This window comes from Oryx dammah, unplaced genomic scaffold, assembly GCF_014754425.2.
Source record: "Oryx dammah isolate SB20612 unplaced genomic scaffold, SCBI_Odam_1.1 HiC_scaffold_9, whole genome shotgun sequence".
NCBI lineage: Eukaryota > Metazoa > Chordata > Mammalia > Artiodactyla > Bovidae > Oryx > Oryx dammah.
The window spans coordinates 42,990,612-43,014,778 of NW_024070193.1; the positions used below are offsets into that span (position 1 = coordinate 42,990,612).

A 24,167-nucleotide genomic window follows, 5' to 3' on the forward strand; every position below is an offset into this window, starting at 1 on the left:
GTCACAGGTACAAATCTTTGTCAGTTTTTTCCTGATTCATTGGTTTCTGCTTTTATCTCAATTTCTGTTGTAGTCCCTCGTTTTTTTATTTTTATTTATTGCATTTTTTGGCCACACTGTACTCTATAGCTTGTGGGATCTTAGTTCCCCGACAAGATATTGAATCCATTGGAAGCAAGGAGTCTTAACCACTGGACTGCCAGGGAAGTCCCCCAGATTATTTTAAGAGAAACTTGACCCTACCTGTGCCCTACAGATTTTTGGAGCTGAGGGCCCTATGCATAATAGATACCACAGAAGGGACTGGGGCATTTACCAGGAAATATGACCTGCTGTCTCCTTCTCCAAAGCCTGGTTGCTAGAAATACTTATGGAAGATTTAAATGAAGGTCAATCCATTCCTCCAGATCAAAAAACTCAAATGCCCAAGCAAGTAACAAAAAATGAGTGAGGTCGGCCAAGAACAAAGTGGAGCCCATGCCCCAGTTGAGGGGGGCCGCCAAATCTTGTCTCTGTCTGAAAATAGAGGCCCAGTGTTTCTAGATCTTCCCATTCATAAGAAGTGCCAGAAATCTGGATTTGTATGTAAACTCTCCCGATTTTTTAAAGACTTTAATTTTTAAATGTTGGGAATTCATCCACCTTTGTAAATGTTCCAAAGGCCAAACAAAACACACTAGTGGATTTAAGTTTGCCTCCAAGCTGCCAGTTCTGCCATAAATGTTCTAATCTCACTCCTGGATCAGATCAAGTCCTCAAGATCTCGGGAAGCATAATAACAGAGTTTTGCCCACGCTACAGACACTGAGCTAAATACTGAATGAGAATTATGTCATTTAATCCTCACAAGAGGTACCCATTTTAAGAAGGTAGAAGCTGAAGCAGAGAGAAGTGAGATAACTTGCCCAAGGTTAACTGTTTAGTGATGAGGCTGAAATTCCATTCTAGGTCTGTCTGACTTCAGAGTTCAATGTACAGTTTCTGGACCACACTGTTTAAGCAGAATTTTGCTTTTAGTGAATCGTGCTTTGGTGTGCAAACTATCAACTTACATTGAGGGATTTTTTTAACTACTAAAAATGTGTTGTGGTCACAACTACAGGGGTGACTAAGGCCACCATCCACCACATCGTCAGGTCCTTAACAGCCTCCAGCAGCTGAAGGACCCTCCAGCCCACCTGTCCCCAGTTCCCCTCAGGGATGGATCAGAGGCAAACCCCACAGCACTTCTCCTTGGAGAACAGTGTCTTGCCCTTGATTCCAACTTTGAACTCATCCTTGAGAAGTGAAGAAGGAAAAAAAGTAATGGCAGGGAGTCTCGACTGTGAAATTTGAAAGGATGGTGGCAGTCAGGCATTTTCATTTCATAGATATTGAATCATTTGTTTCATAGATACTGAATCATTTGATTCTCATTGTACAACCCTATCTGATGAGCATAATTTGAAAGACAAGATAGAATATATCTTCTTGGCCTTATTAAGAAGTGGCAAACCCAACTGCACATAGATAGAAACCAGGGAGCTTGGGGAAATGAGTGAAGCAGTGGGTGTGAGATAAGGGGGTGTGGGGACCCCAGAGCTCCTGGCCCAAGAAGTGGTGGAGACTTAAGAACGCAGGCCTCACCTAACAGTGGCAGCTGCCACTCATGGCTAGCTGGCTGCCATGAAGAACGGAGGCCCAGTGCACCAGATCATCCAGTTTGTGTCGTAAGAGTCAGAAATACAGAAATACAACTTCTTTTCTATGAAGTTGCTCAACTTTGTTGTGCATCTCAATAAAATTCATCACTGGTCTGCAGACCACCTCTTGCTTGTATGGCGATCAGTGACAGTCTAGAAGAAAAATTGACTTTTTAAAATTTAGTTTTGAGCTTCTTTAAACATCTGGAGAAAGAGTAAGGACATCAAAGAGGCATTCTTAAGTCCCTGAGGGCTAAATTCTCAGCTCCTGGCTGCACAGCAGGCATGCTGTGGAGCAACACTGACGATGCAGACAGGGTGTCACTGATTCTCCACTGATTTCTTCCACAGAGGAAGATAGGAAGGAAATTATATTATGGACTTTCCAGGTTCTAGGCACTTTCATGGACCAAAGTTCCAAAAGGTTGTTTCCAAGGAGGTCAAAGATTAAGTCTGGGTGGGTCTAGGCTTTTGACTGTCTCTGCTCCCTTGGGTCTGGTTAGGCCTGTTGGCATCTCAGAGAAAAGGCAGGGTGGTTGTTCAGACTGGTCCCTACAGGGAAGAGGCAGAGGTTCAAGCTCCAGATCAGCTTTGGTTAGCCTGGAGCAATAGAAACAAGATTCACATATGGCCTTGGAGGGGGAGGCCTATATGCCCAAGCCACCTGGGCCAAATGAGTCCACATACAGCACAGCTCGCCAGACTTCTGCATTAGGACATTGAGTCACAGCTTTGAGATAGGTGTTCATTTCCTAGTCCATGGCCTCTATTATCTATTTCCCTGGAACCTTCTGGAGAGGGGCCAAGAAGCACTTGTATAAAGGACCAGGCTAGAACCAGGGTCCAACGTCTGGCATTCTAACCAAAGGCCAATTTGTTAGGCCTCACACTGCTATCTATTCAAAAAAGAAATTTCTTTCAGGGCTCAATATTTAAAAATGTTTCCTTCTTTTGAAGAGCTGGAGGCATTCTCTTAAGGATACTATTAAACTTACATTTTTAGAGTTGGTACCCCATCCCATTTTCTTAAAACTGCTCAGCTTCCTGGTTTTGTTTGCCACACGATGTGCTGTTTCTCTTCATGGCAACCACTGTTTATGGAGCATCTCCTGTGTGTCTCATCTGGCCTGAATTCTTTACAGAAATGCCTAAGATAGGTATTATTGTTCCTATTTTACAATGGTACAGAGAGCTGAGCCTCAGAGAGGTTCAACAATGTGTTTACAACTAATAAGTGGTATAGCTGGAATCTGAGCCCAGATCTACTGGACTCCCAAGCTGGCCATACTACTCTTATAGTTATGATTACTAACAATAATAGCTAACACTAAGTCCTTACTATGTGCCAGGCACTGTGTGGAGGGCTTTACTTCCCTTATCTCACTTAACCCCCCAGATAACTCTTTGAGGTTGGATAATTATCTCCACTTTTCAGATGGGGAAACTGAAGCTCAAAGAGATGAAAAGACTTGCCCAAAGTCACACAGTTAGAAAGTACAGAATCTGGCCTGAAAACCTTAGATAGTTCAGTATCAACAACCATGTCCTGATCACTAAGCCTGCATTCCTTGGTTTCCTGACATTCTCAAACTGGATGGGCATGCTCATGTCCTCAACCAAAGACTCACTTAAAACAATGAACAGGACAGAGCCTTTTGGCAAGCCACTAGAGACTTCACCTAGGCTGATGATGGTCCACGCAACAATCAGTACTCGTTTGGACAATTATGAACCTATGTAATGGTGCTCTCCAGCTGTTCTGGCTTAGGCAACTGGTACAGGAAAGGCAGAAGACAGTGCCATTCATGGCAGTACTGGAGGACGGTCCAGATTACCAGAGCTGAGACTGGTCCCTTCTGTCCTCACTACAGATCTAGAACAGAGCTGATTCCAGTCTTGGCCCCAGTCCTCCCCTCGGCCCATTCAGATGATAATTACCTGGGTCTTAGAGGTACCAGATCCCCCTAAATTGGGCCTCAGATAATCCTTCCAATTTTGTCAAGCAATTTATTTTCCAGGGGAAATAAGGGACTTTGTGGTTCACCAGCCAAGGTCTGGGGTAGAGGCCGAAGAGGCTCTTTGTCTGAGGATTCCAGAGAAGGCTTATTCTAGGGCTCTGACAAACAATAAAGGAAACTGGTAATCCGGGGGCATTTCTGTTTCTTGGGAGACTTTTCTCAAGGAGTATCAGGATTTTCCTTTTCAGAATCTTTTTTCATTCATGTTGTCCTCCCTGGAAACAGCCATCCTGTACTTGACAGTAGTGAGGATGGAGAGTTGTGGCCGTCTCTTTAGAAATCGGGCAATTAAATTTTCCTTAATAGAATTGTTTACCTTCTGTGAGCAATATCACTGCTGTTGTGGACTTGAGTGAATTTTTTAAAATTCCTTTAAATAGAAGTAGAAGACATCATTTCCTGGAAGAACATCTTAATATTTTCATAAGCTGAAACCTAACTGTGCATGTATTTTTCTATCCTTGATAGCTATTCCAGAACTTGCTTTGAATGCCTCTTGTGTGGCAGGCACTAGGCATAAGAATTTGGGGAATGAATAAAACAAGGCCCTTGCACTCAATGAGCTCACAGGGAGACAGACACATAAACAACCCTGCGGTAATAGCAGCATGAGGGGGAGGGCACTAGGCAAAAATAGAAATAATTAACATTTCTGCAGCACTCTAGAGTTTACTCTCTCATGCAGCACCTCATCTGATCCTCACAGTGACTAGCCTTAAAGGTAGGTAACACCCTCATCGTACAGATGAGGAAACAAGGATGCAGAACAGAGATGTGCCTTATTCAAAACACAGATCACAGATGGAAAACCGGGTCTATGCCTCTGAATCCCTGAATCTGGACATAGCACCACAATGGCTTCTGATTTAAATCCAATAAATTAAATGATTGGGCTTGACTATTCCCCCTCCATGCCTATGTCTTAAAATTTTGAAAGAGAAGGGAAAAGCACTTTCCTTGCTACATGGGGAAATAAACCAGTAAAATAATAATTTCATTTCAGCAAGCATTCTTACACTATATAATGAACACCATAAGAAATAAATCATAACTTAAATCTCTTATAGGTGTCTTTCTTTCTTTCTACCATTCTTTCTTTCTTTTGATAAGAAAGATGTTTGAACATCTTCCATAGCAGGAAAATTTGTCAAATGCCTTACTTATTGTCAAGTTGGTGGGTTTTTTAATTAGAAAAGTAATCAAGCTCATTACTTTAGAAGTGAATCAATACTGACCAATATAAGGGGAAAAGATCTCCTCTTCAGTGTTCCCCGTCACTGCCATCCTGCCCCTATCCCTGACCTCCACCTCAATCATAGTTCCCAACAGTAAACATCATTACCAGTCAGTAAGAACTACGGGACTCTTTACACACGCGTCAATATATAAAGACACTTTTTTTTTATTTTAAAAAAACACAGGATTTTAATACACATGCACACACATGCACACAGTGCTCAGGTTTGGTTCTTTTTCTCATTCATCAGTAGTCTACATGACAATTAAATGTTCTTTTGCCTTCAAAAAAATGATACACAAACAGTCAAGCTGGTGAACTCACTACAGACCAGGTTCAAACATTCCAAGTTCATGAAAACTGGGACACTTGTAAAATGCAGATTCCTGCGTATCAAACCCCAGACATTCTGATGTGGGTGGCCCAGGAGCCACACTGGGGAAAAAAATGCAATAGGGCAAGAAAAAGCATCATGCCTACTTAAGGCATGGTGCCTAAGACTTACTGGAGCCTTCCTCTTCTAGCTGCCCATACTTGTAACCCATCATCTCCTGATGGTTTTCCAGTACTGCCTCACTCTCTTCTCCCCCTAATCTGGTGCATTCACTAAGGGTTTCACCTGTAGGCTCGGGTTCACTCTCCAGGACTCAATGCTGGTGCCCTTCTGACAGGTTGAGCTAACATTTCCACCGTTCAGTGAATGCTCATATGTGCCAAGAAGCATGCCAGAAATTCTGATTTGTCTTGTTTCAGCTAATTCTCTCTCTCTCCTACCCCCACCCCCGCTCTGTCACACACACACACACACACACACACACACAAATGAAGGATTACTATCCCCATTTTTCAAATAGGGGAACTGGCAGGATATTATCTGTGTTTTCTTCTCTTTCTTGTATATAGAAAGACTTATCATTCTGCTAATAAGCCACAAGCCAAGACTCAAACCCAGGTCTGTGCAATTCCATCCAGAGAATGATCCCTAACCCATCACAGCTGCCTCCTTTTACAATCCGTATTCTTGTCTCAGCCATTTTCTGTGACTTTAGCAAAACTCTATCCAACCAAGATGGATTTCAATCCTCTTCAGTTGATCCCTGGCTTTAATTTCACCTTAAAAGCACTTATCCAATGATTATATTTACCAACTTGAGTATAACTATTATGAAATTCCCTTTTTGGAACCATTTTTATCTTTTACACAAAGAATTGTGTGTTTCTCTTAGAAGTACCCATCTTCCTGACCCCTTAAGTATTTTGATGGCTTCTGACCCTCTCCAATGGAGAGAAGGCTCAGTCTAAATATTATATAACTCAGAAAATAACGGTGGGAAGGTAAGCTTAGCCAATTGATTCAGTTTTATAGACCAATATCAGAAATCACAACATTGTCAACCATTTAGATCCATTTCCTATAGTTCCCCGAAGACTTCTAAATCACTCTTTCATAATACTCAGTATTTTTGTAATTACAAGCTAAATTTTGTTTTTCTCACAGCACTATAAAGTCTATGAGGTCAGGGAACATAGTAGGAACTCATTAAATACTTGTTAAACTAAATCAAAGTGAACTGGATCACTACATTCTCAACATTTCTTTCCCACTATTCCCAATGGTCTAACAATTCTGTGTTTCTGGCATAAAACAATAGGGCCTCCACCATTTTTGACAGAGTTTCGATGGCAATATTATCCCAAGTAGGAGATCCAGCAAGACACAGGTACTCAGAGTAAGGCCTGAGACAGAAGGATCAGGCCAAAACAAAAGCCCTAGAGTAGCTTTGTCAAGGGACAAATAAACACAATCAGGCAAAAGGTCAGAAGCCCAAATGACCAGGCTGGGAAGGTAAGCAGTAATGGATTACCGGGTGTCAGAAGCGAGAGTGGCTGTCATCCCGCCTTGGTTTCTCCAACATGATATATCTTCGGGAGATCCAAAACACGCTGTCTGGAGAGACTACTGATCAAAATAAAGATTCTGTGAACTAAAAAGTAACATGCCGGTAACTCTGCTTGGAAACGTCCTGCTGAGATGACAGCTGGGAAGCAGCCATGTTGTGCTCGGCCAATTTGTGTTCTTTAGTACAAACGAAATCAGAGAAGAGACACCCGCCGTTTTGTATCCCTGAAGGTGGCTAAGGTGTTTTACTGAGAAGGTCCTCTCGTGGCATCCGTCTCTGGCTCCACATAAGGCACTTTAAGCTATGGAAGATTCCCCTGTGGAGCTGTGCCCTCCCACTGGGGACAACTCCTCCATGGGAACTCTACCTACCCACAGGGATCCAGGATGTTCTGTCTGGCAAAGGTTGGAAAACTTACTGATCAACAGTAAACTATACTCTGAAAATACCCTCACTAGCCATCAGAAGCAAGGGGAATAGCAAGGTACCACTGCTGGGAGCAGACCAGCAATCAGGAATCCCAAAAGCACCACTGATGACCAGGGATGCAGGCAGAGGAGCAACAATGAGGGAAAGTACCAGCGGGGAGGAGGAACCTGCTGTGGAGCCTTAAGTCTTTGCCTTTGACAGGATTCTCCTTTTAATACTTCCTGCCAAAGGCAGGAACAGCTGCCTGGGTACCAAAAGGGAAGTGAGACTATGGGGGACAAGGAAGGGGAAATTTATTAGCTGAAAGTAGTAGGAACAGATGTGGAGGGAAGTTCTTGATGAGCTTTATATAAATCTGGTGGGACAGAAATGGCCACACAAGTCTATCACCACAAGAAAACGGTTTCCAGTAAACAAGTCCCCAGCCCTCCCTCGTGGACCATCAAAACATGTGGGAGGTCATGCATATTGACTGGTTCTTACTTAGCAAAGTCTCTTTATTGTAAGGACATACTCTATTTCAAGCCATAGTCCTACAGGCCTATGATGATGTGCCTCTCTGCTTTATTTTTATAACTTTTCATTAAAGACCTATTAAAGACCTATGATCCCATCATAGATGAAAGTGAAAATGTTAGTCGCTGAGTTGTGCCTGACTCTTTGCGATCCCATGGACTGTAGCCCACCAGGCTCCTCTATCCACGGGATTCTCCAGGCAAGAATACTGGAGTGGGTTGCCATTTCCTCCTCCAGGGGATCTTCCCAACTCAGGGAATGAACCTGGGACTCCTGCATTGCAGGCAGATTCTTTACTACCTGAGCCATCAGGGAAGCCCATTTTTTATTATATATATATATATATATATATATATATATATATATATATGTATGTATGTATAACAGATTTGATAGAGGTATGAAATCTAGAAGGTAATACATTTAATTTTTATAGTGATTATCTCAAGTAGTAGCTTCTAGATTCTTTTTTCCCCTGTATTTTCAAAACTTTTAAAAGAATGAGCATGTATTACATCCAAAATCAGAAAAAAATTATCAAAAAATAAGTTTCATCCAGTATCTCCAATATCAAAGACTCACAGAGCCAATGGCTAGAAATGAACTTTAAACTCCTGTCACTTCTGGTCTCATCCCCTACCCCCACTCTAATCTACTTACCCTGGATTTTAGCAACATCAGACTTTTCACCACTGTCCAAGTACCCAGGTCCTTTCATGACCCCCATGCCTTTGCACATGCTGTTCTCTCTTCATGAAATGCCTTTCAACACTTGGAGAGCTTCTACCCAACCTTCAAAGCCCTACCTAAAAGTCATTTCTTCTAGATCTCCAACTCTCCTCAACAAAGCTGTCGCTTTCACTCTGTTTTCACAGTGTGATTCCAGCACTGTCCCAATACTGACCAGACTGTATCATAATCGATCCATCTATTTTTCTTCAACTACCTTTCCTAGAAAACTGTGAGTCCATCAAAGACAGGGACAGAGTCTATATTTTATCCCCTTTTGTGTCCCCCTTTCAGCTACATACATACTCAATTAGTGGAAAATATTAAATTCCCTGTAGTATCCTTGCAAGTGGCCCCCTGGTCTCTCTACTTCATTCCCTTCCAAGCCAAAGGTTGGATAGTTTTACAGAGACACAACTGCCCCTTCTTTGATTCTTCATCTTCTTGAATTACCTCTTGGTCAGGGTTTCAGAAAGCTTGAATCTGCTCCATTTTGTGCCTCTAAACTGTAATTTCTGGTACAAACCATGCACCCCAAAGCAGAATATATACATGTCCTTATGTACACAGTCCAGAACAATGACATTTACTCTCACCATTCACTTACCAAATCCCACAGTCACCTATTACACACCAAATGTTGTTCTAGGTACTAATAAAACACAAATGAACAGAAAAACAAAAGTCTTGTTCTTATAGACTTTCAATTCTGGTAAAAAAAAAAAGAAAAAAATTTAAAGAGGAAAAATATCATAGAGCTATAAGTGCTCTCCTGAGTCTTGGGTGATCAGAAAATAATAGGCAAGGCAAGGGTCAAATACCTAGAAGGAGCCAGCCATGTGACAATACAGGGTTAATAGGGTTCCAGAAAGAAGGAAAAGTTACGTGCAAAGTCTCAAAGTGGGTACAAGTTTAGAGAATTCAAGGAGGGAGGCGGAGAGGTGAGGTGTCCAAGATGGACAGAGCATGGTTTCATAAGCCCAGCTAGGCATTTGGATTCGATTCTTGAACCGTGAAATTCTACTGGAGGGTTTGAAACTAGGAAGTGACATGATTAAATTATGTTGTGGCTGCTGTGGGGAGAACAGACTCGGAAGACAAGAGAAGCAGCAGGGAGATCACTTAGGAATAGTGGCATTCACTTCAGTTCAGTCACTCAGTCATGTCCAACTCTTTGTGACCCCATGGCCTGCAGCACACCAGGCTTCCCTGTGCATCACCATCTCCCGGAGCTTACTCAAACACATCCATTGCGTCGGTGATGCCATCCTACCATCTCATCCTCTGTCATCCCCTTCTCCTCCTGCCTTAAATCTTTCCCAGCATCAGGCTCTTTTCTAATGAGTCAATTCTTCACATCAGGTGGCCAAAGTATTGGAGTTTCAACTTCAGGACTAGTCCTTCCAATGACTATTCAGGACTGATTTCCTTTAGGATTGACTGGTTGGATCTCCTTGCAGTCCAGTTCTCAAGTGTCCAACTCTCAAGAGTCTTCTCCAACACCACAGTTCAAAAGCATCAATTCTTCCATGCTCAGCTTTCTGTTTAGTCCAACTCTCACATCCATACATGACTACTGGAAAAACCATAGTTTTGACTAGATAGATCTTTGTTGGTAAAGTAATGTCTCTGCTTTTTAATATGCTGTCTCAGTTGGTCATAGGTTCAGTCACCATCTGCAGTGATTTTGGAGCCCCAAAAAATAAAGTCTCTCAGTTTCCATTGTTTCCCATCTATTTGCCATGAAGTGATGGGACTGGATACCATGATCTTCATTTTCTGAATGTTGAGTTTTAAGCCAACTTTTTAACTCTCCTCTAAAGGAGATCCAACCAATTCATCCTAAAGGAGATCAGTCCTGGGTGTTCATTGGAAGGACTGATGTTAAAGCTGAAACTCCAATATTTTGGCCACCTGATGCAGAGAGCTGACTCATTTGAAAAAACCCTGATGCTGGGAAAGACTGAGGGCAGGAGGAGAAGGGGACGACAGAGGATGAGATGGCTGGATGGCATCACTGACACAAAGGACATGGGTTTGGGTGGACTCCGGGAGTTGGTGATGGACAGGGAGGCCTGGCTGCTGCGGTTCATGGGGTTGCAAAGAGTCGGACATGACTGAGCAACTGAACTGAACTGAACTTTCATCAAGAGGCTCTTTAGTTCTTCTTCACTTTCTGCCATAAGGGTGGTGTCATCTGCCTATCTGAGGTTATTGATATTTCTCCCAGAAATCTTGATTCCAGCTTGTGCTTCCTCCAGCACAAGCTGTGCTTTCTCATTATGTACTCTGCATATAAGTTAAATAATCAGGGTGACAATATACAGCCTTGATGTACTCCTTTCCCGATTTGGAACCAGTCTGTTGTTTCATGTCCAGTTCTAACTGTTGCTTATTGATTTCTCAGGAGGCAGGTCAGGTGGTCTGGTATTTTCATCTCTTGAAGAATTTTCCACAGTTTGTTGTGATCCACATAGTCAAAGGCTTTGGCATAGTCAATAAAGCAAATGTTTTTCTGGAACTCTCTTGCTTTTTCAATGATCCAGCAGATGTTGGCAATTTGATCTCTGGTTCCTCTGCCTTTTCTAAATCCAGCTTGAACATCTGGAAGTTCATGGTTCGTGTACTATTGAAGCCTGACTTGGAGAATTTTGAGCATTACTTTGCGAGTGTGTGAGATGAGTGCAATTGTGCAATAGTTTGAGCATTCTTTGGCATTGCCTTTCTTTGGGACTGGAATGAACTGACCTTTTCCAGTCCTGTGGCCACTGCTGAGTTTTCCAAATTTGCTGGCATATTGAGCGCAGCACTTTCACAGCATCATCTTTTAGGATTTGAAATAGCTCAGCTGGAATTCCATCACCTCCACTAGCTTTGTTTGTAGTGATGCTTTCCAAGGCTCACTTGACTTCGCATTCCAGGATGTCTGGCTCTAGGTGAGTGATCACACCCTCATGGTTATCTGAGTCATGAAGATCTTTTTTGTATAGTTCTTCTGTGTATTCTTGCCACCTCTTCTTAATATCTTCTGCTTCTGTTAGGTCCATACCATTTCTGTCCTTTATTGAGCCCATCTTTGCATGAAATGTTCCCTTGGTATCTCTAATTTTCTTAAAGAGATCTCTAGTCTTTCCCATTCTATGTTTCTTTGCATTGATCACTGAGGAAGGCTTTCTAATCTTTCCTTGCTATTCTTTGGAACGCTACATTCAAATGGATATATCTTTCCTTTCTCCTTTGCCTTTAGCTTCTCTTCTTTTCTCAGCTATTTGTAAGGACTCTTCAGACAACCATTTTGCCTTTTTGCATTTCTTTTTCTTGGGCATGGTCTTGATCACTGCCTCCTGTACAATGTCACAAACCTCTGTCCATAGTTCTTCAAGCACTTTATCTATCAGATCTAATACCTTGAATCTACTTGTCAGTTTTTTAGTGGCATTAACTGGGGCTTATTTCCACCACCCCCCAGGGGACATTTGCCAATGTCTAGAGACATTTTTGGTTGTGACAACTTGTCGGGGGAGGGGGTGTTGCTGCTGACATCAAGTGGGTTAGGTCAGGGATGCAGCTCAACATCCCACATGGTGCAGGACAGCTCCCACAACAAAAAATGACGCAGACCCAAACATCAGTAGCTGTGGAGGCAGAAAAACTCTGAGATAGGGGGATATTGCCATGGTCCCAGCAAGAGGTGGTAATGGACTGGGCCAGGATAGTGTAGATAGGGATGGAGTATTGAAGGTTTTTCTCTCATATTTCCTTAGATTTCCTGAACATTACTGAGGCAGGGAGGGCATTCTCTGCTCAGTGCCTCAGGGATAATACAGGGAAAGGGTCAATTCTTGGCTTTTGACTTTCAAAACCCTAGTTCTCAGGGAGAAGAGAAAGAATGTGGGTTATGGACAAAAGATCTGAAAGAAAGTCTGATGACAAAGAGCCAGGGGACCACCCCTATTAACCCCCTTCCCCACCCCTCCCCTCCTCCTCACACAGATACAGATTATAGGAGACTGTAAGGCAAGGTGTATGTAGCTTTTATGGATCTGTAAGAAAATAATCCCCACCCTATCTCACCTTAGACAAGCCCAGGGAGAGTGGGTGATGACAGAATGCCCACATATAGTTGCAAAATCTGAGGCTGGAGGAGCTGGGCCACTTCCCCAGGTGGCACCCTAGGAAGGCCTTGGAGGAGAAGTGGCAACATGAGCCTGAGACAAATGTCCAGAGACTCTCATGCCCCAGCATGGTATGGGAGCCTCAGGATGACTCCTGGTGCCTGCATATCTCATAGAAGGAGCTGAGGAGGGGAATGGGCAAAGTGGCCTCAGGTTTGGAACAGAGAAGTATCAGTGCAGGACTGACCACTGCAGATCCAGCAGGAAGGAGGATATCTCAGTAGTTGCCAAAGTAGGCTGATGATAAACCACAACAGAAGTCCCCTTGGCACTACCCCAGCCCCCCTGGACCTTGGGCCACAATGCTGGAGAAAGCAAGAAGAAACCAATCTCCTTAGATTTATTTCTGTCATTTCCAGCAGAACAGAGATGTGAAATGTAAGTCAAGTTACAGAAAAATAAAGAAAATCATAGGGCTGAGACTGCTTCCTCTGAGGCTCCACAGGCTGTGGGCGTCTGCGTGTCCGTCTGCACCATTATCACCTGGCATCGACTGTGCTATCCCAGGGGGGGCACCCAGGTCCATTCAAGGCCCCCTGAACGCAACTATCACACGCAGCCAGGCACACGTGCACATGCCGCACATATTGATCAGAAAGAGCTGTCGCCAAATTACCATTTAAATCAATGGTTGAGCGCCCAGTAATTGGAAATGTCAAAACCCACATTTTCTAAGTGACCTCAAAACACCACATTGAAATCATTTATCTGAGCTGGATACACATTTGTTTTATCTCTTCCCTTCTCCACACTGTCCTGTTAGGAAACTATAAAAATTAGGGAACTGGGTAAAAGGCAAAAAGAGAAAGAAACTGGATAACCCACAAACTATAGCCCGACATTGTCAACCTTCAGAACACAGTCTTGTGGATATCCCATGAAGGTTTACAAGACTGAATAAAGTTTGAGGAACATCTGTGGCCCCTTCTTGGCAGTTCATACTTAACACATTCAAGGTTCCCATAAGTCCTGTGGGAAACAAGCCTATTTAACTCACTTCATACTAGAACTTCCAAAACCTATTTGACCACAGAACTATTTTTTTCCACCCAATTCCTCTTTACATCCAATTTCATGGAATACACCTCAGGGAACACTACTCCAAACATAAATTGGCCTAATGATTAAACAAATTAAGAGAACAGAGCCAAAACCCCACTCCTGGGCCAGCCAAGAAATTTTATAAACACCAACAAGCCATCAGGAACAAATCATTTACAAGGGAAATAGAGCCCAGAATACAGCCTGCTGTGGCCTGTATTAGGCCAGAGGTTCTGAATTTAAACTCAGCACCTTTAAGAGTCAGCCCCTATCCCCCCAACTTCCTAGCAGCTACAAGGACAGGACCCGGTTTCTGAACCAGCCTAACCTCATGTCCTCCTGACCTCTCCAATCCTTACCCTCTTCTATCCTCACCTCATTGTGTTTTCCAAGGCACTGCTCTGCTCTGCCTCCCAAGCAACCACCACCACCCAGACTTGCCCCACCCACCGGAGCAATTCAACGCAATATCATTACTGATCACCAATGAGATGCTAGGCACAAGGTTACAGCAATGAACCAAGCAAAAAAGCTTTTGTGTTCATGGAAATATGGTCTAGAAGTGTCTACAAGCCAGAATTCTTCTCTGAACATCAGTCTCCACATCTGGAGGGAAATACAAAAGTGGGAGCATTGGACTAGCAGACATCTAAGATTTCTGGTTCTGTGTTTCCAGGTTGGTGGAGCCTCTATCAATTCTCCAGTAGGTACTTTTTCAAAGATGACTTCCTGGGGTGGGAGAGAGGGATCTCACACAGCTAAGCAGCCTCAAGTTGGGGCATAGGCAAGGTTTCATCAGAAGGATTGTAGAAGGGCTAGGAAAGGCAGGAAGTCAAAGACTAAGACCCGTCCCAGACTGGACCCCAGTGAAGAAACCCCTGGGTTTCAAAGCAGAATTGCCCTGGCATATTTCTTGCCTCCCTGCACAGCTGGAAGTCAGACCCCTCCAATTTAAACCTTGGTTCTGCCACTATTCACTATGCAATCTAATACAACATATTTCTCTGGATTTCAGGTTTTATCTATAAGATAGTAATAATAATGACTATTTTTCAGAATTTAGGGGATCACGAAATGAGACACCATATGCATGACTGAGACTTAGAGATAAATAAAAATTAATTACATCCCATCGCTAAACAAAACCATATAGCCTGAAGCATGGCTTGTACCAGTCATTGAATGAATGGTGAGTGAATGAATGAGTGAACAAATAATAGAGGTTTCTGGAAAGGAAAAGTAGCCCCTAACATATAAACTCTGGTGGTGGGAACTCCAATACACACCCCAGATCCACTGATTTCCCGACTGATGTGCCATGCTCCCCAACCAACTTCCCACCATGAACATGATAGACATCACCTTGTCAAACATCACCTTGTCTTTAAACACATCAGCCTTCATCCAATCTTCATAGATAAATATCTCCCCTATCAGGGACAAACAAGGAAATTCATCAAACCATGAAGAATATTCCCTTAACGAATAAAACCCCTACTTTCAATGGCACAGAAAATATGATGTTGTTAGGGGTTGAATGCTTGGTGTTTCCCCTTAAAATTCACATGTTGAAGCCCTAACCTCCAACGTGATGGTGTGTGGAGATGGGCGGGGCCTCTGGGAGGTGATTAGGTTCACATGAGATAATGAGTATGGTGCCCTCATAATGGGATTAGTCCCCTTCTAAGAAGAGGAGGACAGAGAGCTCTCTCTTTACACACAGAGGAAAGACGGTGTGAGCACAGCAAGAAGGCTACAAGCAGGACAGTGTGCTCTCAACAGGAGCCAAATCTGTGGGCACCTTGATCTTGGACTTCCCAGCCTCCAGAATTGTGAGAAATAAATGTCTGTTATTTAAGCTTCCCAGCTGCCTGTGGTATTTTGTTATAGCGACCCAAGCTAAGACAAATATCAAAGAAAATATAACTCCAACTTGAGCTTGGCTGTGAGTTAGGAAAGTAAAACTTCTTGTTAGTAATTATTAGCCACTGCTTCAACTGATTATACACCAATCACATGGGGGAAATGAAAATGACCATAAGCATTTCTCAAGAGTTCGTGGCCAAAATACTGAACACAAAATTGTAATGAAGGATAATGAAATCCAGAAGAGAAAGGCAGATATGATTCTGCCTGGAAGAGTTATTAGGAAGGCATCATGGAAGAGGGATCATTTGAGCAGGCAGTGAAGGATGGTCAGGAGTTGGCCAAACCAAAAAAGTTGGGGTGGGGGGAGAAGGAAGACATTTTAAGCAGAATAAAGGCACAAATGGGGAAATATTTGGAGGTGGGAAAATGTATGGAGGAGTCAGAGACAAGGAATCATTCTGATGTAGTTAGGACCGTACAGGCCTATTATAAGGAAAACACCTGAAGATGAAACAGGTAAACTGGATGAGGCCTCATCAGCAAGACCCTTTATGGACTTCAACTTGTAAGCCAGAAGTTGAAGACTGGTGGGCATGGGCTGAAGCTTTCTTACTGACAGATTCATTCAGAAAGCAAAGTATTTCTTATAAACTGGCACTACCTCTTAAAAATTTGGAGATTTTCATCATGGCCTTGGATTTGGCAAAGAATCCTTAGATATGACACCAAACGCATGAAAAAACAGATAAAGCTTCATAAAAACTAAAAACTTTTGTGCTTCAAGGGACTCCATCAGAAAAGAGAAAAGTTAACCAACAGAATGGAACTCTGCAAATCTTTTATTTCATAAGTAACTTGTATCCAAAATGTAGAAAGAACTCTTACAGCTCAATAATGGAAAAGACAACCTCATTTTTAAAATGTTTTAAAAGTTAAATTTCTAAATATTTAAAATAAAAATCAGGAGACTTTGTTTTGAAATCCAGATGCTCTGGAAACACTGAAAGAACTAACCACTCTGGGCTTACATCCCTTCACGGTAATGACAGAACTGAGCAGGGGCTGCCTCCTCTAAATGAGCTCCCTAGTTAGCCACAGTCCCCACTACTCCCCACTGTTCCCCAACCCAGCCTACTTTCCTCACCGAAGCCAGTGAAGGTGATGATGGCTCTTAAGGTCATTGTCCAATCACTCTATGGCATAATCTCTTTAAGATTAAATTCATTCTCATGCTAAATTGGGACTTTTTTAGATTTTAGATTTTTCTTTCTTTTCCTTCACTGATTTTATTGCCATATTCCAAGAAAACTCTTGGAAATTAAGGATATATTATATATTTTGCATCTCTCACGACACTCAGCACAAGGCTAAGAACAAAGTCGACACTCAGTGTTCACTGAGTAAATGTATAAGTGAATGAGTAAATAAATGCTTCTCTGTGGTCGTCTTCGCTACCTGCTCTTCTTCCCCTCAATTCTAGATTTATGCCATTAAAAAGATGGCCTAAAATGAATATGGATGTGTAATTAAAAAAACAAACACTGAAGTCAATCACTGAATTTCTATTTTCATTTTCTATTAGGATGAAATGGAAATTTGAACTCTGAATAAACGCAAAACAGACCATTATATCTGATAGCAAGATGAATTAGAACCCAGGTTACTGGAAAATGCTTGTGAATAAGATTACCAAACACTATCAGTGATCTTTGAGGATACTGTGAAAGATAGGATAAGTGCCAAAAAGCTGGAGATGGGAAAATGTTCTGATTTTCAAAGGGGGAAAGAAGTTTGAGTTTGCCAGCTCCAGACTGGAGAATATGGTGTCACTCTCAGGTAGGGTTCCTGAACAGGTTCATAAAGGAACACTTGTGAACACCTCAGACAAGAAACAATATCCATTTGGAGCCAGCACAGGGTCACCAAGAACAAGTCATATTAAATTCATTTCATTTTCTTCTCTCTGATAAGGCTCCTAGCCCAGTGGGTTGGAGAAACATAGCAGATACAATATATATGGTGCAACGAGAGAGTGGGCAGTGAAAAGGGCTAATTCAACCCTTGAGCTATATTAATAGAAGCATTACATACACCATAAATTAGGAAGTGATGTTGTTTTCTTTCTCTGACCACATTTAAAGCGTCTCACTTAGAACTTAGTATCACTCTTGAAGAGGATTTTTGACAGTACAGTCTTCTGCAGGTCCATTTGGCAAAATCTCTTTAAAAGCATAAAGCTCTAATCCAGATTAATGGCATCTGTTGAAAAACTGAAAGATCTGGCTAGGCCTACATTCTAAATGGTAACAACTGGTTGAACCCAAGTAGTGACTGCCCATTTGGACAGCACGTGTTCTCAGGCCAATCATAATCACCACCCTACTTCTTATATTGCCCTGGCTGAGGTGGTAGGCCAACTGCCACAAATAATCTTACTTGGCCAGCTTCACTCACTTATTCTCTCTGCCAAGCACTCAAAGGCCTGGAGTTAGCAATCCAGGATGCAGAAGATCCAAAAGAGAGTTAAGATGATAAAGCAGCAGTGAACCACCTTGCATGAGCAAATGAGAATCACGGCTCAGGGTTGATGACCAGAGTCTGCAAATATCCAATGGGCAGTCATGGGGAAAAAGCATCTGTCTCGTTCTATGAAGTCCCAAGGTATAGAACCAAAAGGTGGATGAGAGACATACTTAACCCAACATAAAAAACTCCTTACAACAGCCAGAGTGGTCTAAAAATGGAATATGTGGGCTTGGGAAGTGGTGAGTTTCCCATCACTGGGAATGTGCAAGCATATGGTGTCTATTGTGTCACAGGTATCTAATCAAAGGGATTCAAGGGTCCAATTAGGCAAGAGAAGGCACGAGTCTGAAATTTTTCACAATAGGAAAAAGAACTTTGAAAACAGTCCCCTTTGTTCCAGTCAGTAAATTCTTCAAAAAGAGAAAAAAGGGACTAAGCCAACAAAGAACTCAGTATTACTTTTAAAAATCAAAAGCCCCCCCCAAAAAAATGCACAGAGGACGAAATCCGTCAGACTAGGTGGAATGTTTGTGCTAAATTGGCCAAATGATACCCAAAGTAATTGGCGTCAGGCATTATTTTTGATGACTGGTCAAATGGTCTTCAGAGGCCAGCAACAAAGGCAAGGGAGGAAAGTAAGAGGGTAAACAATGGACTGTGACTGGGAGGCAGCCGGTCCCCACCACAAAACTGCCATCTGCTACTGACATCAGTCCTTCAAGGGACAGCTTGTATCAATGAAACAATGTATCGGGGACATTGGGCCTGGAAGGAAACCAACTGCCTTCCCATTTCCCACCTTGTGACCTTGGGCAAGTCATTTAACATTACAAGGCCTCCGTTTCCTCATCTCTAAGACTGAGCTCCTACAAACTCTGTCTGTACTTTGCATAAACCAAGAGGGGCGAGGTCTGGGAGTGAGCCATGGAAACTATCGAGCCCTGAACACACATCAATAGATGATGATGATGATGAAAAAATAGAATTTTGACAGAAAAGATTCCAATTTCAGGCACAGTAGCATCCTGACCTAAATGGTGTGGATGTCAACCTTACAGGAATAAAATGAAACTCTTTTAACCAGAATGCAAAGACATTTAGAGTTTAGAACGGATAAGATCATTTGGACAAATTTCCTGCTGAAATGCATTACCCTGCCCTTGCTATTTAGATGTTAAAATAAACACAAAACGTAAAAAGTAAAAGAATCACTCAGAGCTACAAATGCTTAATTGATCTTCAAGCAGAGTTCAGGGTCCCAGTGGTAGCAATCCTTCAAAAATGAGATAAGTACATTTCCTACCAAGCCGATGCTTATAAAAACCCCAAACTGTCCCAAACTCGGCCTACTCTTCTCTCTGATGGCATTTTTCATGGGAAACTCAGTTTTTAAAGAAAAAAATAAAAATCAGCCTCATTAGTCTTACAGAACATAAACTCCCTAAAAAGTGTGCAGGTTTTTGTATTGAACAGTCAGAGAATTCAGATCCCTGACCAATAAAAGGGTGGATTTCTAAATTTTCAGCAAGGCTAAAACCTTGTAAGTCACTGTTTTCCACAGTGAACTGAAAACTGCAGAGGAGGAGCCCAGGGAAGAGCAGGGTTTTCTGCTCACTTCTCCCTGGGGTCTGCCGAGAGGTGATTTGCATGCTGGGTTTGACCAGAACTAAAAGACACAAGACGGTTGGCAAGGCTGGAAAAAAACAAAGCTCTCCCCTGATGGGCTGTTCCCCTCCCAAAGTTTCCCAAGCATCTGAAGCATGGACAGCAGCTGTGATGCACGACCTCCCAATGCTCCTGGGGAGGCCACCTGACTTCCTGGGTCATTGAGCCTTGAGCAGCAGCAGCACCTAGAAGTAGGTGTGGAACCTCAGGTCACCAGAGCAACAAATAACCAACTTGCTCAATAGTCCTGGGGTGGTGGCAGGCATCAGCATCCCCTGAAGATGTACTCGGTCCTTACTCTTTCTACAAGAGATCACAACACACCCTATGTCACAGCAAGGAGAACCACGACCAGAAAGAAATCAGATGTCGAGAGGCCCAGGCTTCCCTTAGGGTATATCCTAAAAGAAAGGGTGAGCATGCTGGATGGTGCTTTCATGGTTTTCTTGCCAAAGCTGAGCCTAGGACTCACAAGGGTGCGAGAAGCCCCAGTCTGGCCTGAATAAGGAATCTACCTGAATTTGTCTATGCAATTGTGTCTGGTTTCCTCTTTCCCCTTGCTAGTGTGGATTTAGGGAGCGGCTTCTGAGAGGAGTGTGCACCCCGTGAGTGGCACTAAAGCTGGAATAAGCAGCCAGAGGTCATCTCACCCTCCTGGCAGGCTTTCACTGACACTACGGAAGCCAGGCAGCATCTACCAGCTGGCACACTGAACTCCTGGTCTTCAATGAAGGCTGATGACCCTAAACACTAGCGCACGGACGGTGATGGGGGCCGCACACTGCGAGACAATACATTTTCTGCACTGAGCTCCCTCTTTATGCCTAAATGCCTGCATTAGTTTGGATCAATATGCTCCATAACAGTTAATCCATGGCAACCCCGACAAAGAAGTGCAGCCCAGGGATGCTGCTTCCCACAGTATATGCATGTGAATTCCAGACCAGAGAAAGGGGCAGAGGCAAAGCAACAACAAAAACCAGAAAGGAGAAAGAGGAAAAAAAAAAAAAGCAGGTCACAAAAAATATACATCATATTATGGGGCTTTTTGCATGGCAGGGGGAGGAGGCAGTGACTGTCATTGGCAGTGACTGTCAAAATGGCCTGAGAGTAACATGTCACGGCCAAGATGATGGAGTATCTGAGACACTCCTAAAGCCGGGTGTAGGAGCCTCCTCACACACCTGCAATGCAGTGATCGCCGCCCGTTCTACAATCCGTACTCCCAGCGCCAGCGCTCTCTGCAGTCGAAACCAGTCCGGACTTGTGCAGCTGCCACTGTTCCTCCTCACAATAAGATTATTGATGCATAGCAACATTTCATGATGGCAGGGAGGAAAAGAGGGAAAAAAAGCCAAAGCAAGAGAAGGAAAGGGGAGGGGAGGCATGACTCCCCAGCCCGAATCTCACCTTTTATTTGGGCTTCATATTCGGCAATGATTTCTTTGTCTTTCTTGAACTTAGTTTGAGATGACATCTTCCAATGTGGCCAAAGGCACTGACAGGCTGTTGGATTTATTGCTCCTTTTCTTCCCGAGTCCTCGCTCCAACCCTAGTAATCACACGGCTCTGGTCGATTTCACAGGTGTAGGGGGCTAATCTCTTTCACTCAGATGCAGAGCCAGGGAAAAATCCCTCTCGTTCTCGGAGGAAATTTCTCTTTACTTGGCGAGAAAATTGTCTCAAGTAGCTTGGTCTGGTCCACTCCTCTTGCAGAAGAACCACCACCCTAGGAGCAGAGTAACCTGCCCGAGATTTTCAAGATTTTTCTTCCAAAAAAATAATAACCAAGAGCACTCACTCTCACACACTCTCACACACACACACACACACACAGTCACACACTCACGCGTGCACTGGTGCACTCATCCAGCCATGCACACACGCAGTCGTGATGCACACTCGCACACCCTCACACCCGCTCACCCTCTCACACACACTCACACACACACACACACACATCCACAAGAGGCGCGGCGCCTCCTTGGTCCTGCAGTCAGCCTCCGGCTGGTTTTCCGAGGCTCTGTTAAAGAGATGGTCAGGTTGCCAAAGGGCCGGTCATTTCGCATCCTCCCTCCCTTCGGCGCCTCTGGTCCGATATACAGTGAGGCTCAAAGCCAGGAGAGCGAGGTGGAAGTTCTTCTGCTGCAAGGCTTAAGCTCCGGTGAACCGGAGGCTGGACTGCACGCCCTGCAGGGCTGGCCGAGCGCTCCCCCACCGCTTTCGTCACCAAGCTCCACCTCCCGGATTTTATAACAACTGACACATTGTAGCCTACAGGAGAGCAGAACTCACTGCAAGCAAAAAGAGGAAGAAAGGCTCACAAAAGGGAAGGAGGCAGGAAAAAGAACTGGGCTGGGGAGGCGTGAGAGGCCCCTGAAGACTCCTACCATTGGCAGTTGGGTTAGGAATTCTTCCTCCAAAAACTCCAAAAGGTCCACCTTTTTTTTGCAACATGCAATTTAATTCAATTTCTCAAGAAAAGGCTATGTGACACTTTGTCACTCTGCCTGATTGTCTAGCAGAGGAGAGGGGGCTGATCCATGTAGGCAAGCTCATTAATATTTGTGGAGCATTATGGGGCGGCAGGGACAATGCCAAGTGTCTTAGACATGCAGCTTTGCAAAGCCGTTGGGAGCAGGCTTGCTGGAAACCCAGCCACCTCAGGACAAGGGTTTAGCAGGACGCAGGGCAAATCAATAACTCATTGAGCCTCAGTTTCCTCACCAGTAAAATGGTTCTTTTTGGAGGATTTTTTCATTCTTTCTTTCAACATGTATTTCAGTTTAATATAGGTCAGGCATCGTTCTGGGTATGGGGACATGGCAATGATCAAACTAGGCAAAAAAAAAAAAAGATTCCCCACTTCTGGAGCTCGACAGTCTCCACATCACCCAGCTCTGGGAAGTCAGCACTAGTCATGGTAATAATCTCAGTAAAATCAGCCCCAAGCAGAGCTCAGAATGCATCGTGAATGGTACCTTCTGGAACTGTGCAAGGCAAGAGGCCCTAGGAGGGGAAGATGAAAGATAAACAAAATGAGAAATTTATGTATGATAGAAGATGATAAGTGCTGTGAGGAAAAAGTATTGCAGGGTAGGGGCCTTCAGGAATGAGGGAGCTCTTGGGGGCTCAAGTAAGAATGTGAAGCTAAGCTTAGCATGGAGCATGGCAATAAGCACTCAGTATACCCCTCAACAAACCCATAACATAGTGCATGTGAAGGAACAGGCACAGATACGGGAGGTGACTTGCCCAAAGTCACCAGCATTCACTCCTGTGCTGTATGACACCAGATTCTGCCCATGCATATGTGCAAAGGTTGCTGCATTCTACTGGAGATTAAACGCATTTCACACGCACTCAAGGCAGAATAAGATCTGTTCTGTAAAAATGAAATCAAGCACTACAGGATTGCTGCTCCTGGAATTTCACATCTTAAGATAGTCATTAATATGTTCAGTTCAGTCGTTCAGTCGTGTCCGACTCTTTGTGACCCCATGGACTGCATGCAGCACGCCAGGCCTCCTTGCCCATCAGCAACTCCCGGAGCTTACTCAAACTCATGTCCATCGAGTCGGTGATGCCATCCAACCATCTCATCCTCTGTCGTCCCCTTTTCCCCCCGCCTTCAATCTTTCCCAGCATCTCGGTCTTTTCCAATGAGTTGATTCTTCCCATCAGGTGGCCAAAGTAGTGGAGCTTCAGCTTTAGCATTAGTCCTTCCAATGAATATTCAGGACTGATTTCCTTTAGGATGGACTGGTTTGATCTCCTTGCAGTGGAAGGGACTCTCAACAGTCTTCTCCAACACCACAGTTCAAAAGCATCAATTATTCAATGCTCAGCTTTCTTTATGATTCAGCTCTCACATCCATACATGACTACTAGAAAAACCATAGTTCTGAATAGATGGACCTTTTTCAGCAAAGTAAGGTTTCTGTTTTTTAATAACATGCATTGCCTCCCAAATTTGGTATTTTCACAAATTTCTAAAAATAATCTTCGATTTGCCTTTTTCTGAGTGTATAATGAATGATTTGATTGGGGTTCAGAAATTAATAGGTTATCCATGCTAGTCCACAGAGGCTTCCTAGACAAAGTGGCAGTTATAGTGAGTCTCCACAGGTCTGCATGGGGAGGGGAAGGGCATTCCTATGGTGCAAACAGTATGAGCATGGTTGGGAACACACGGGATATGGAGAAAGCAAGAGAGAAGTCCAGCTGGTGAATCACGGGGTTTACTATAACTTCGTGCCTAGAGACAAGAGATTACAGGGTTCACGAGTAGATGCCACTGGCCCACAGTCAGTGCCGTCACCACCTGCCTTTCCCTTCCCATAGCACACTCAGGCCCTCTACAGCGACCCCCGCTTTGG

The 24,167-nt window shown here is 43.6% G+C and overlaps 1 protein-coding gene across 2 annotated transcripts in view; it reads right to left on the reverse strand.

Moving 5' to 3' along the window:
• The window catches only part of SRGAP3 (SLIT-ROBO Rho GTPase activating protein 3), a 242,874-nt gene extending 220,883 nt beyond the window's left edge, over positions 1-21,991 (reverse strand). For both annotated transcript variants that reach the window (XM_040245998.1, XM_040245997.1), the window contains exon 1: positions 21,199-21,991. In XM_040245998.1, the coding sequence (XP_040101932.1) occupies positions 21,199-21,265 (67 nt within the window). In that variant the 5' untranslated portion in view covers positions 21,266-21,991. The remainder of the gene's footprint in view (positions 1-21,198) is intronic.
• Positions 21,992-24,167: the final 2,176 nt, after the last annotated feature.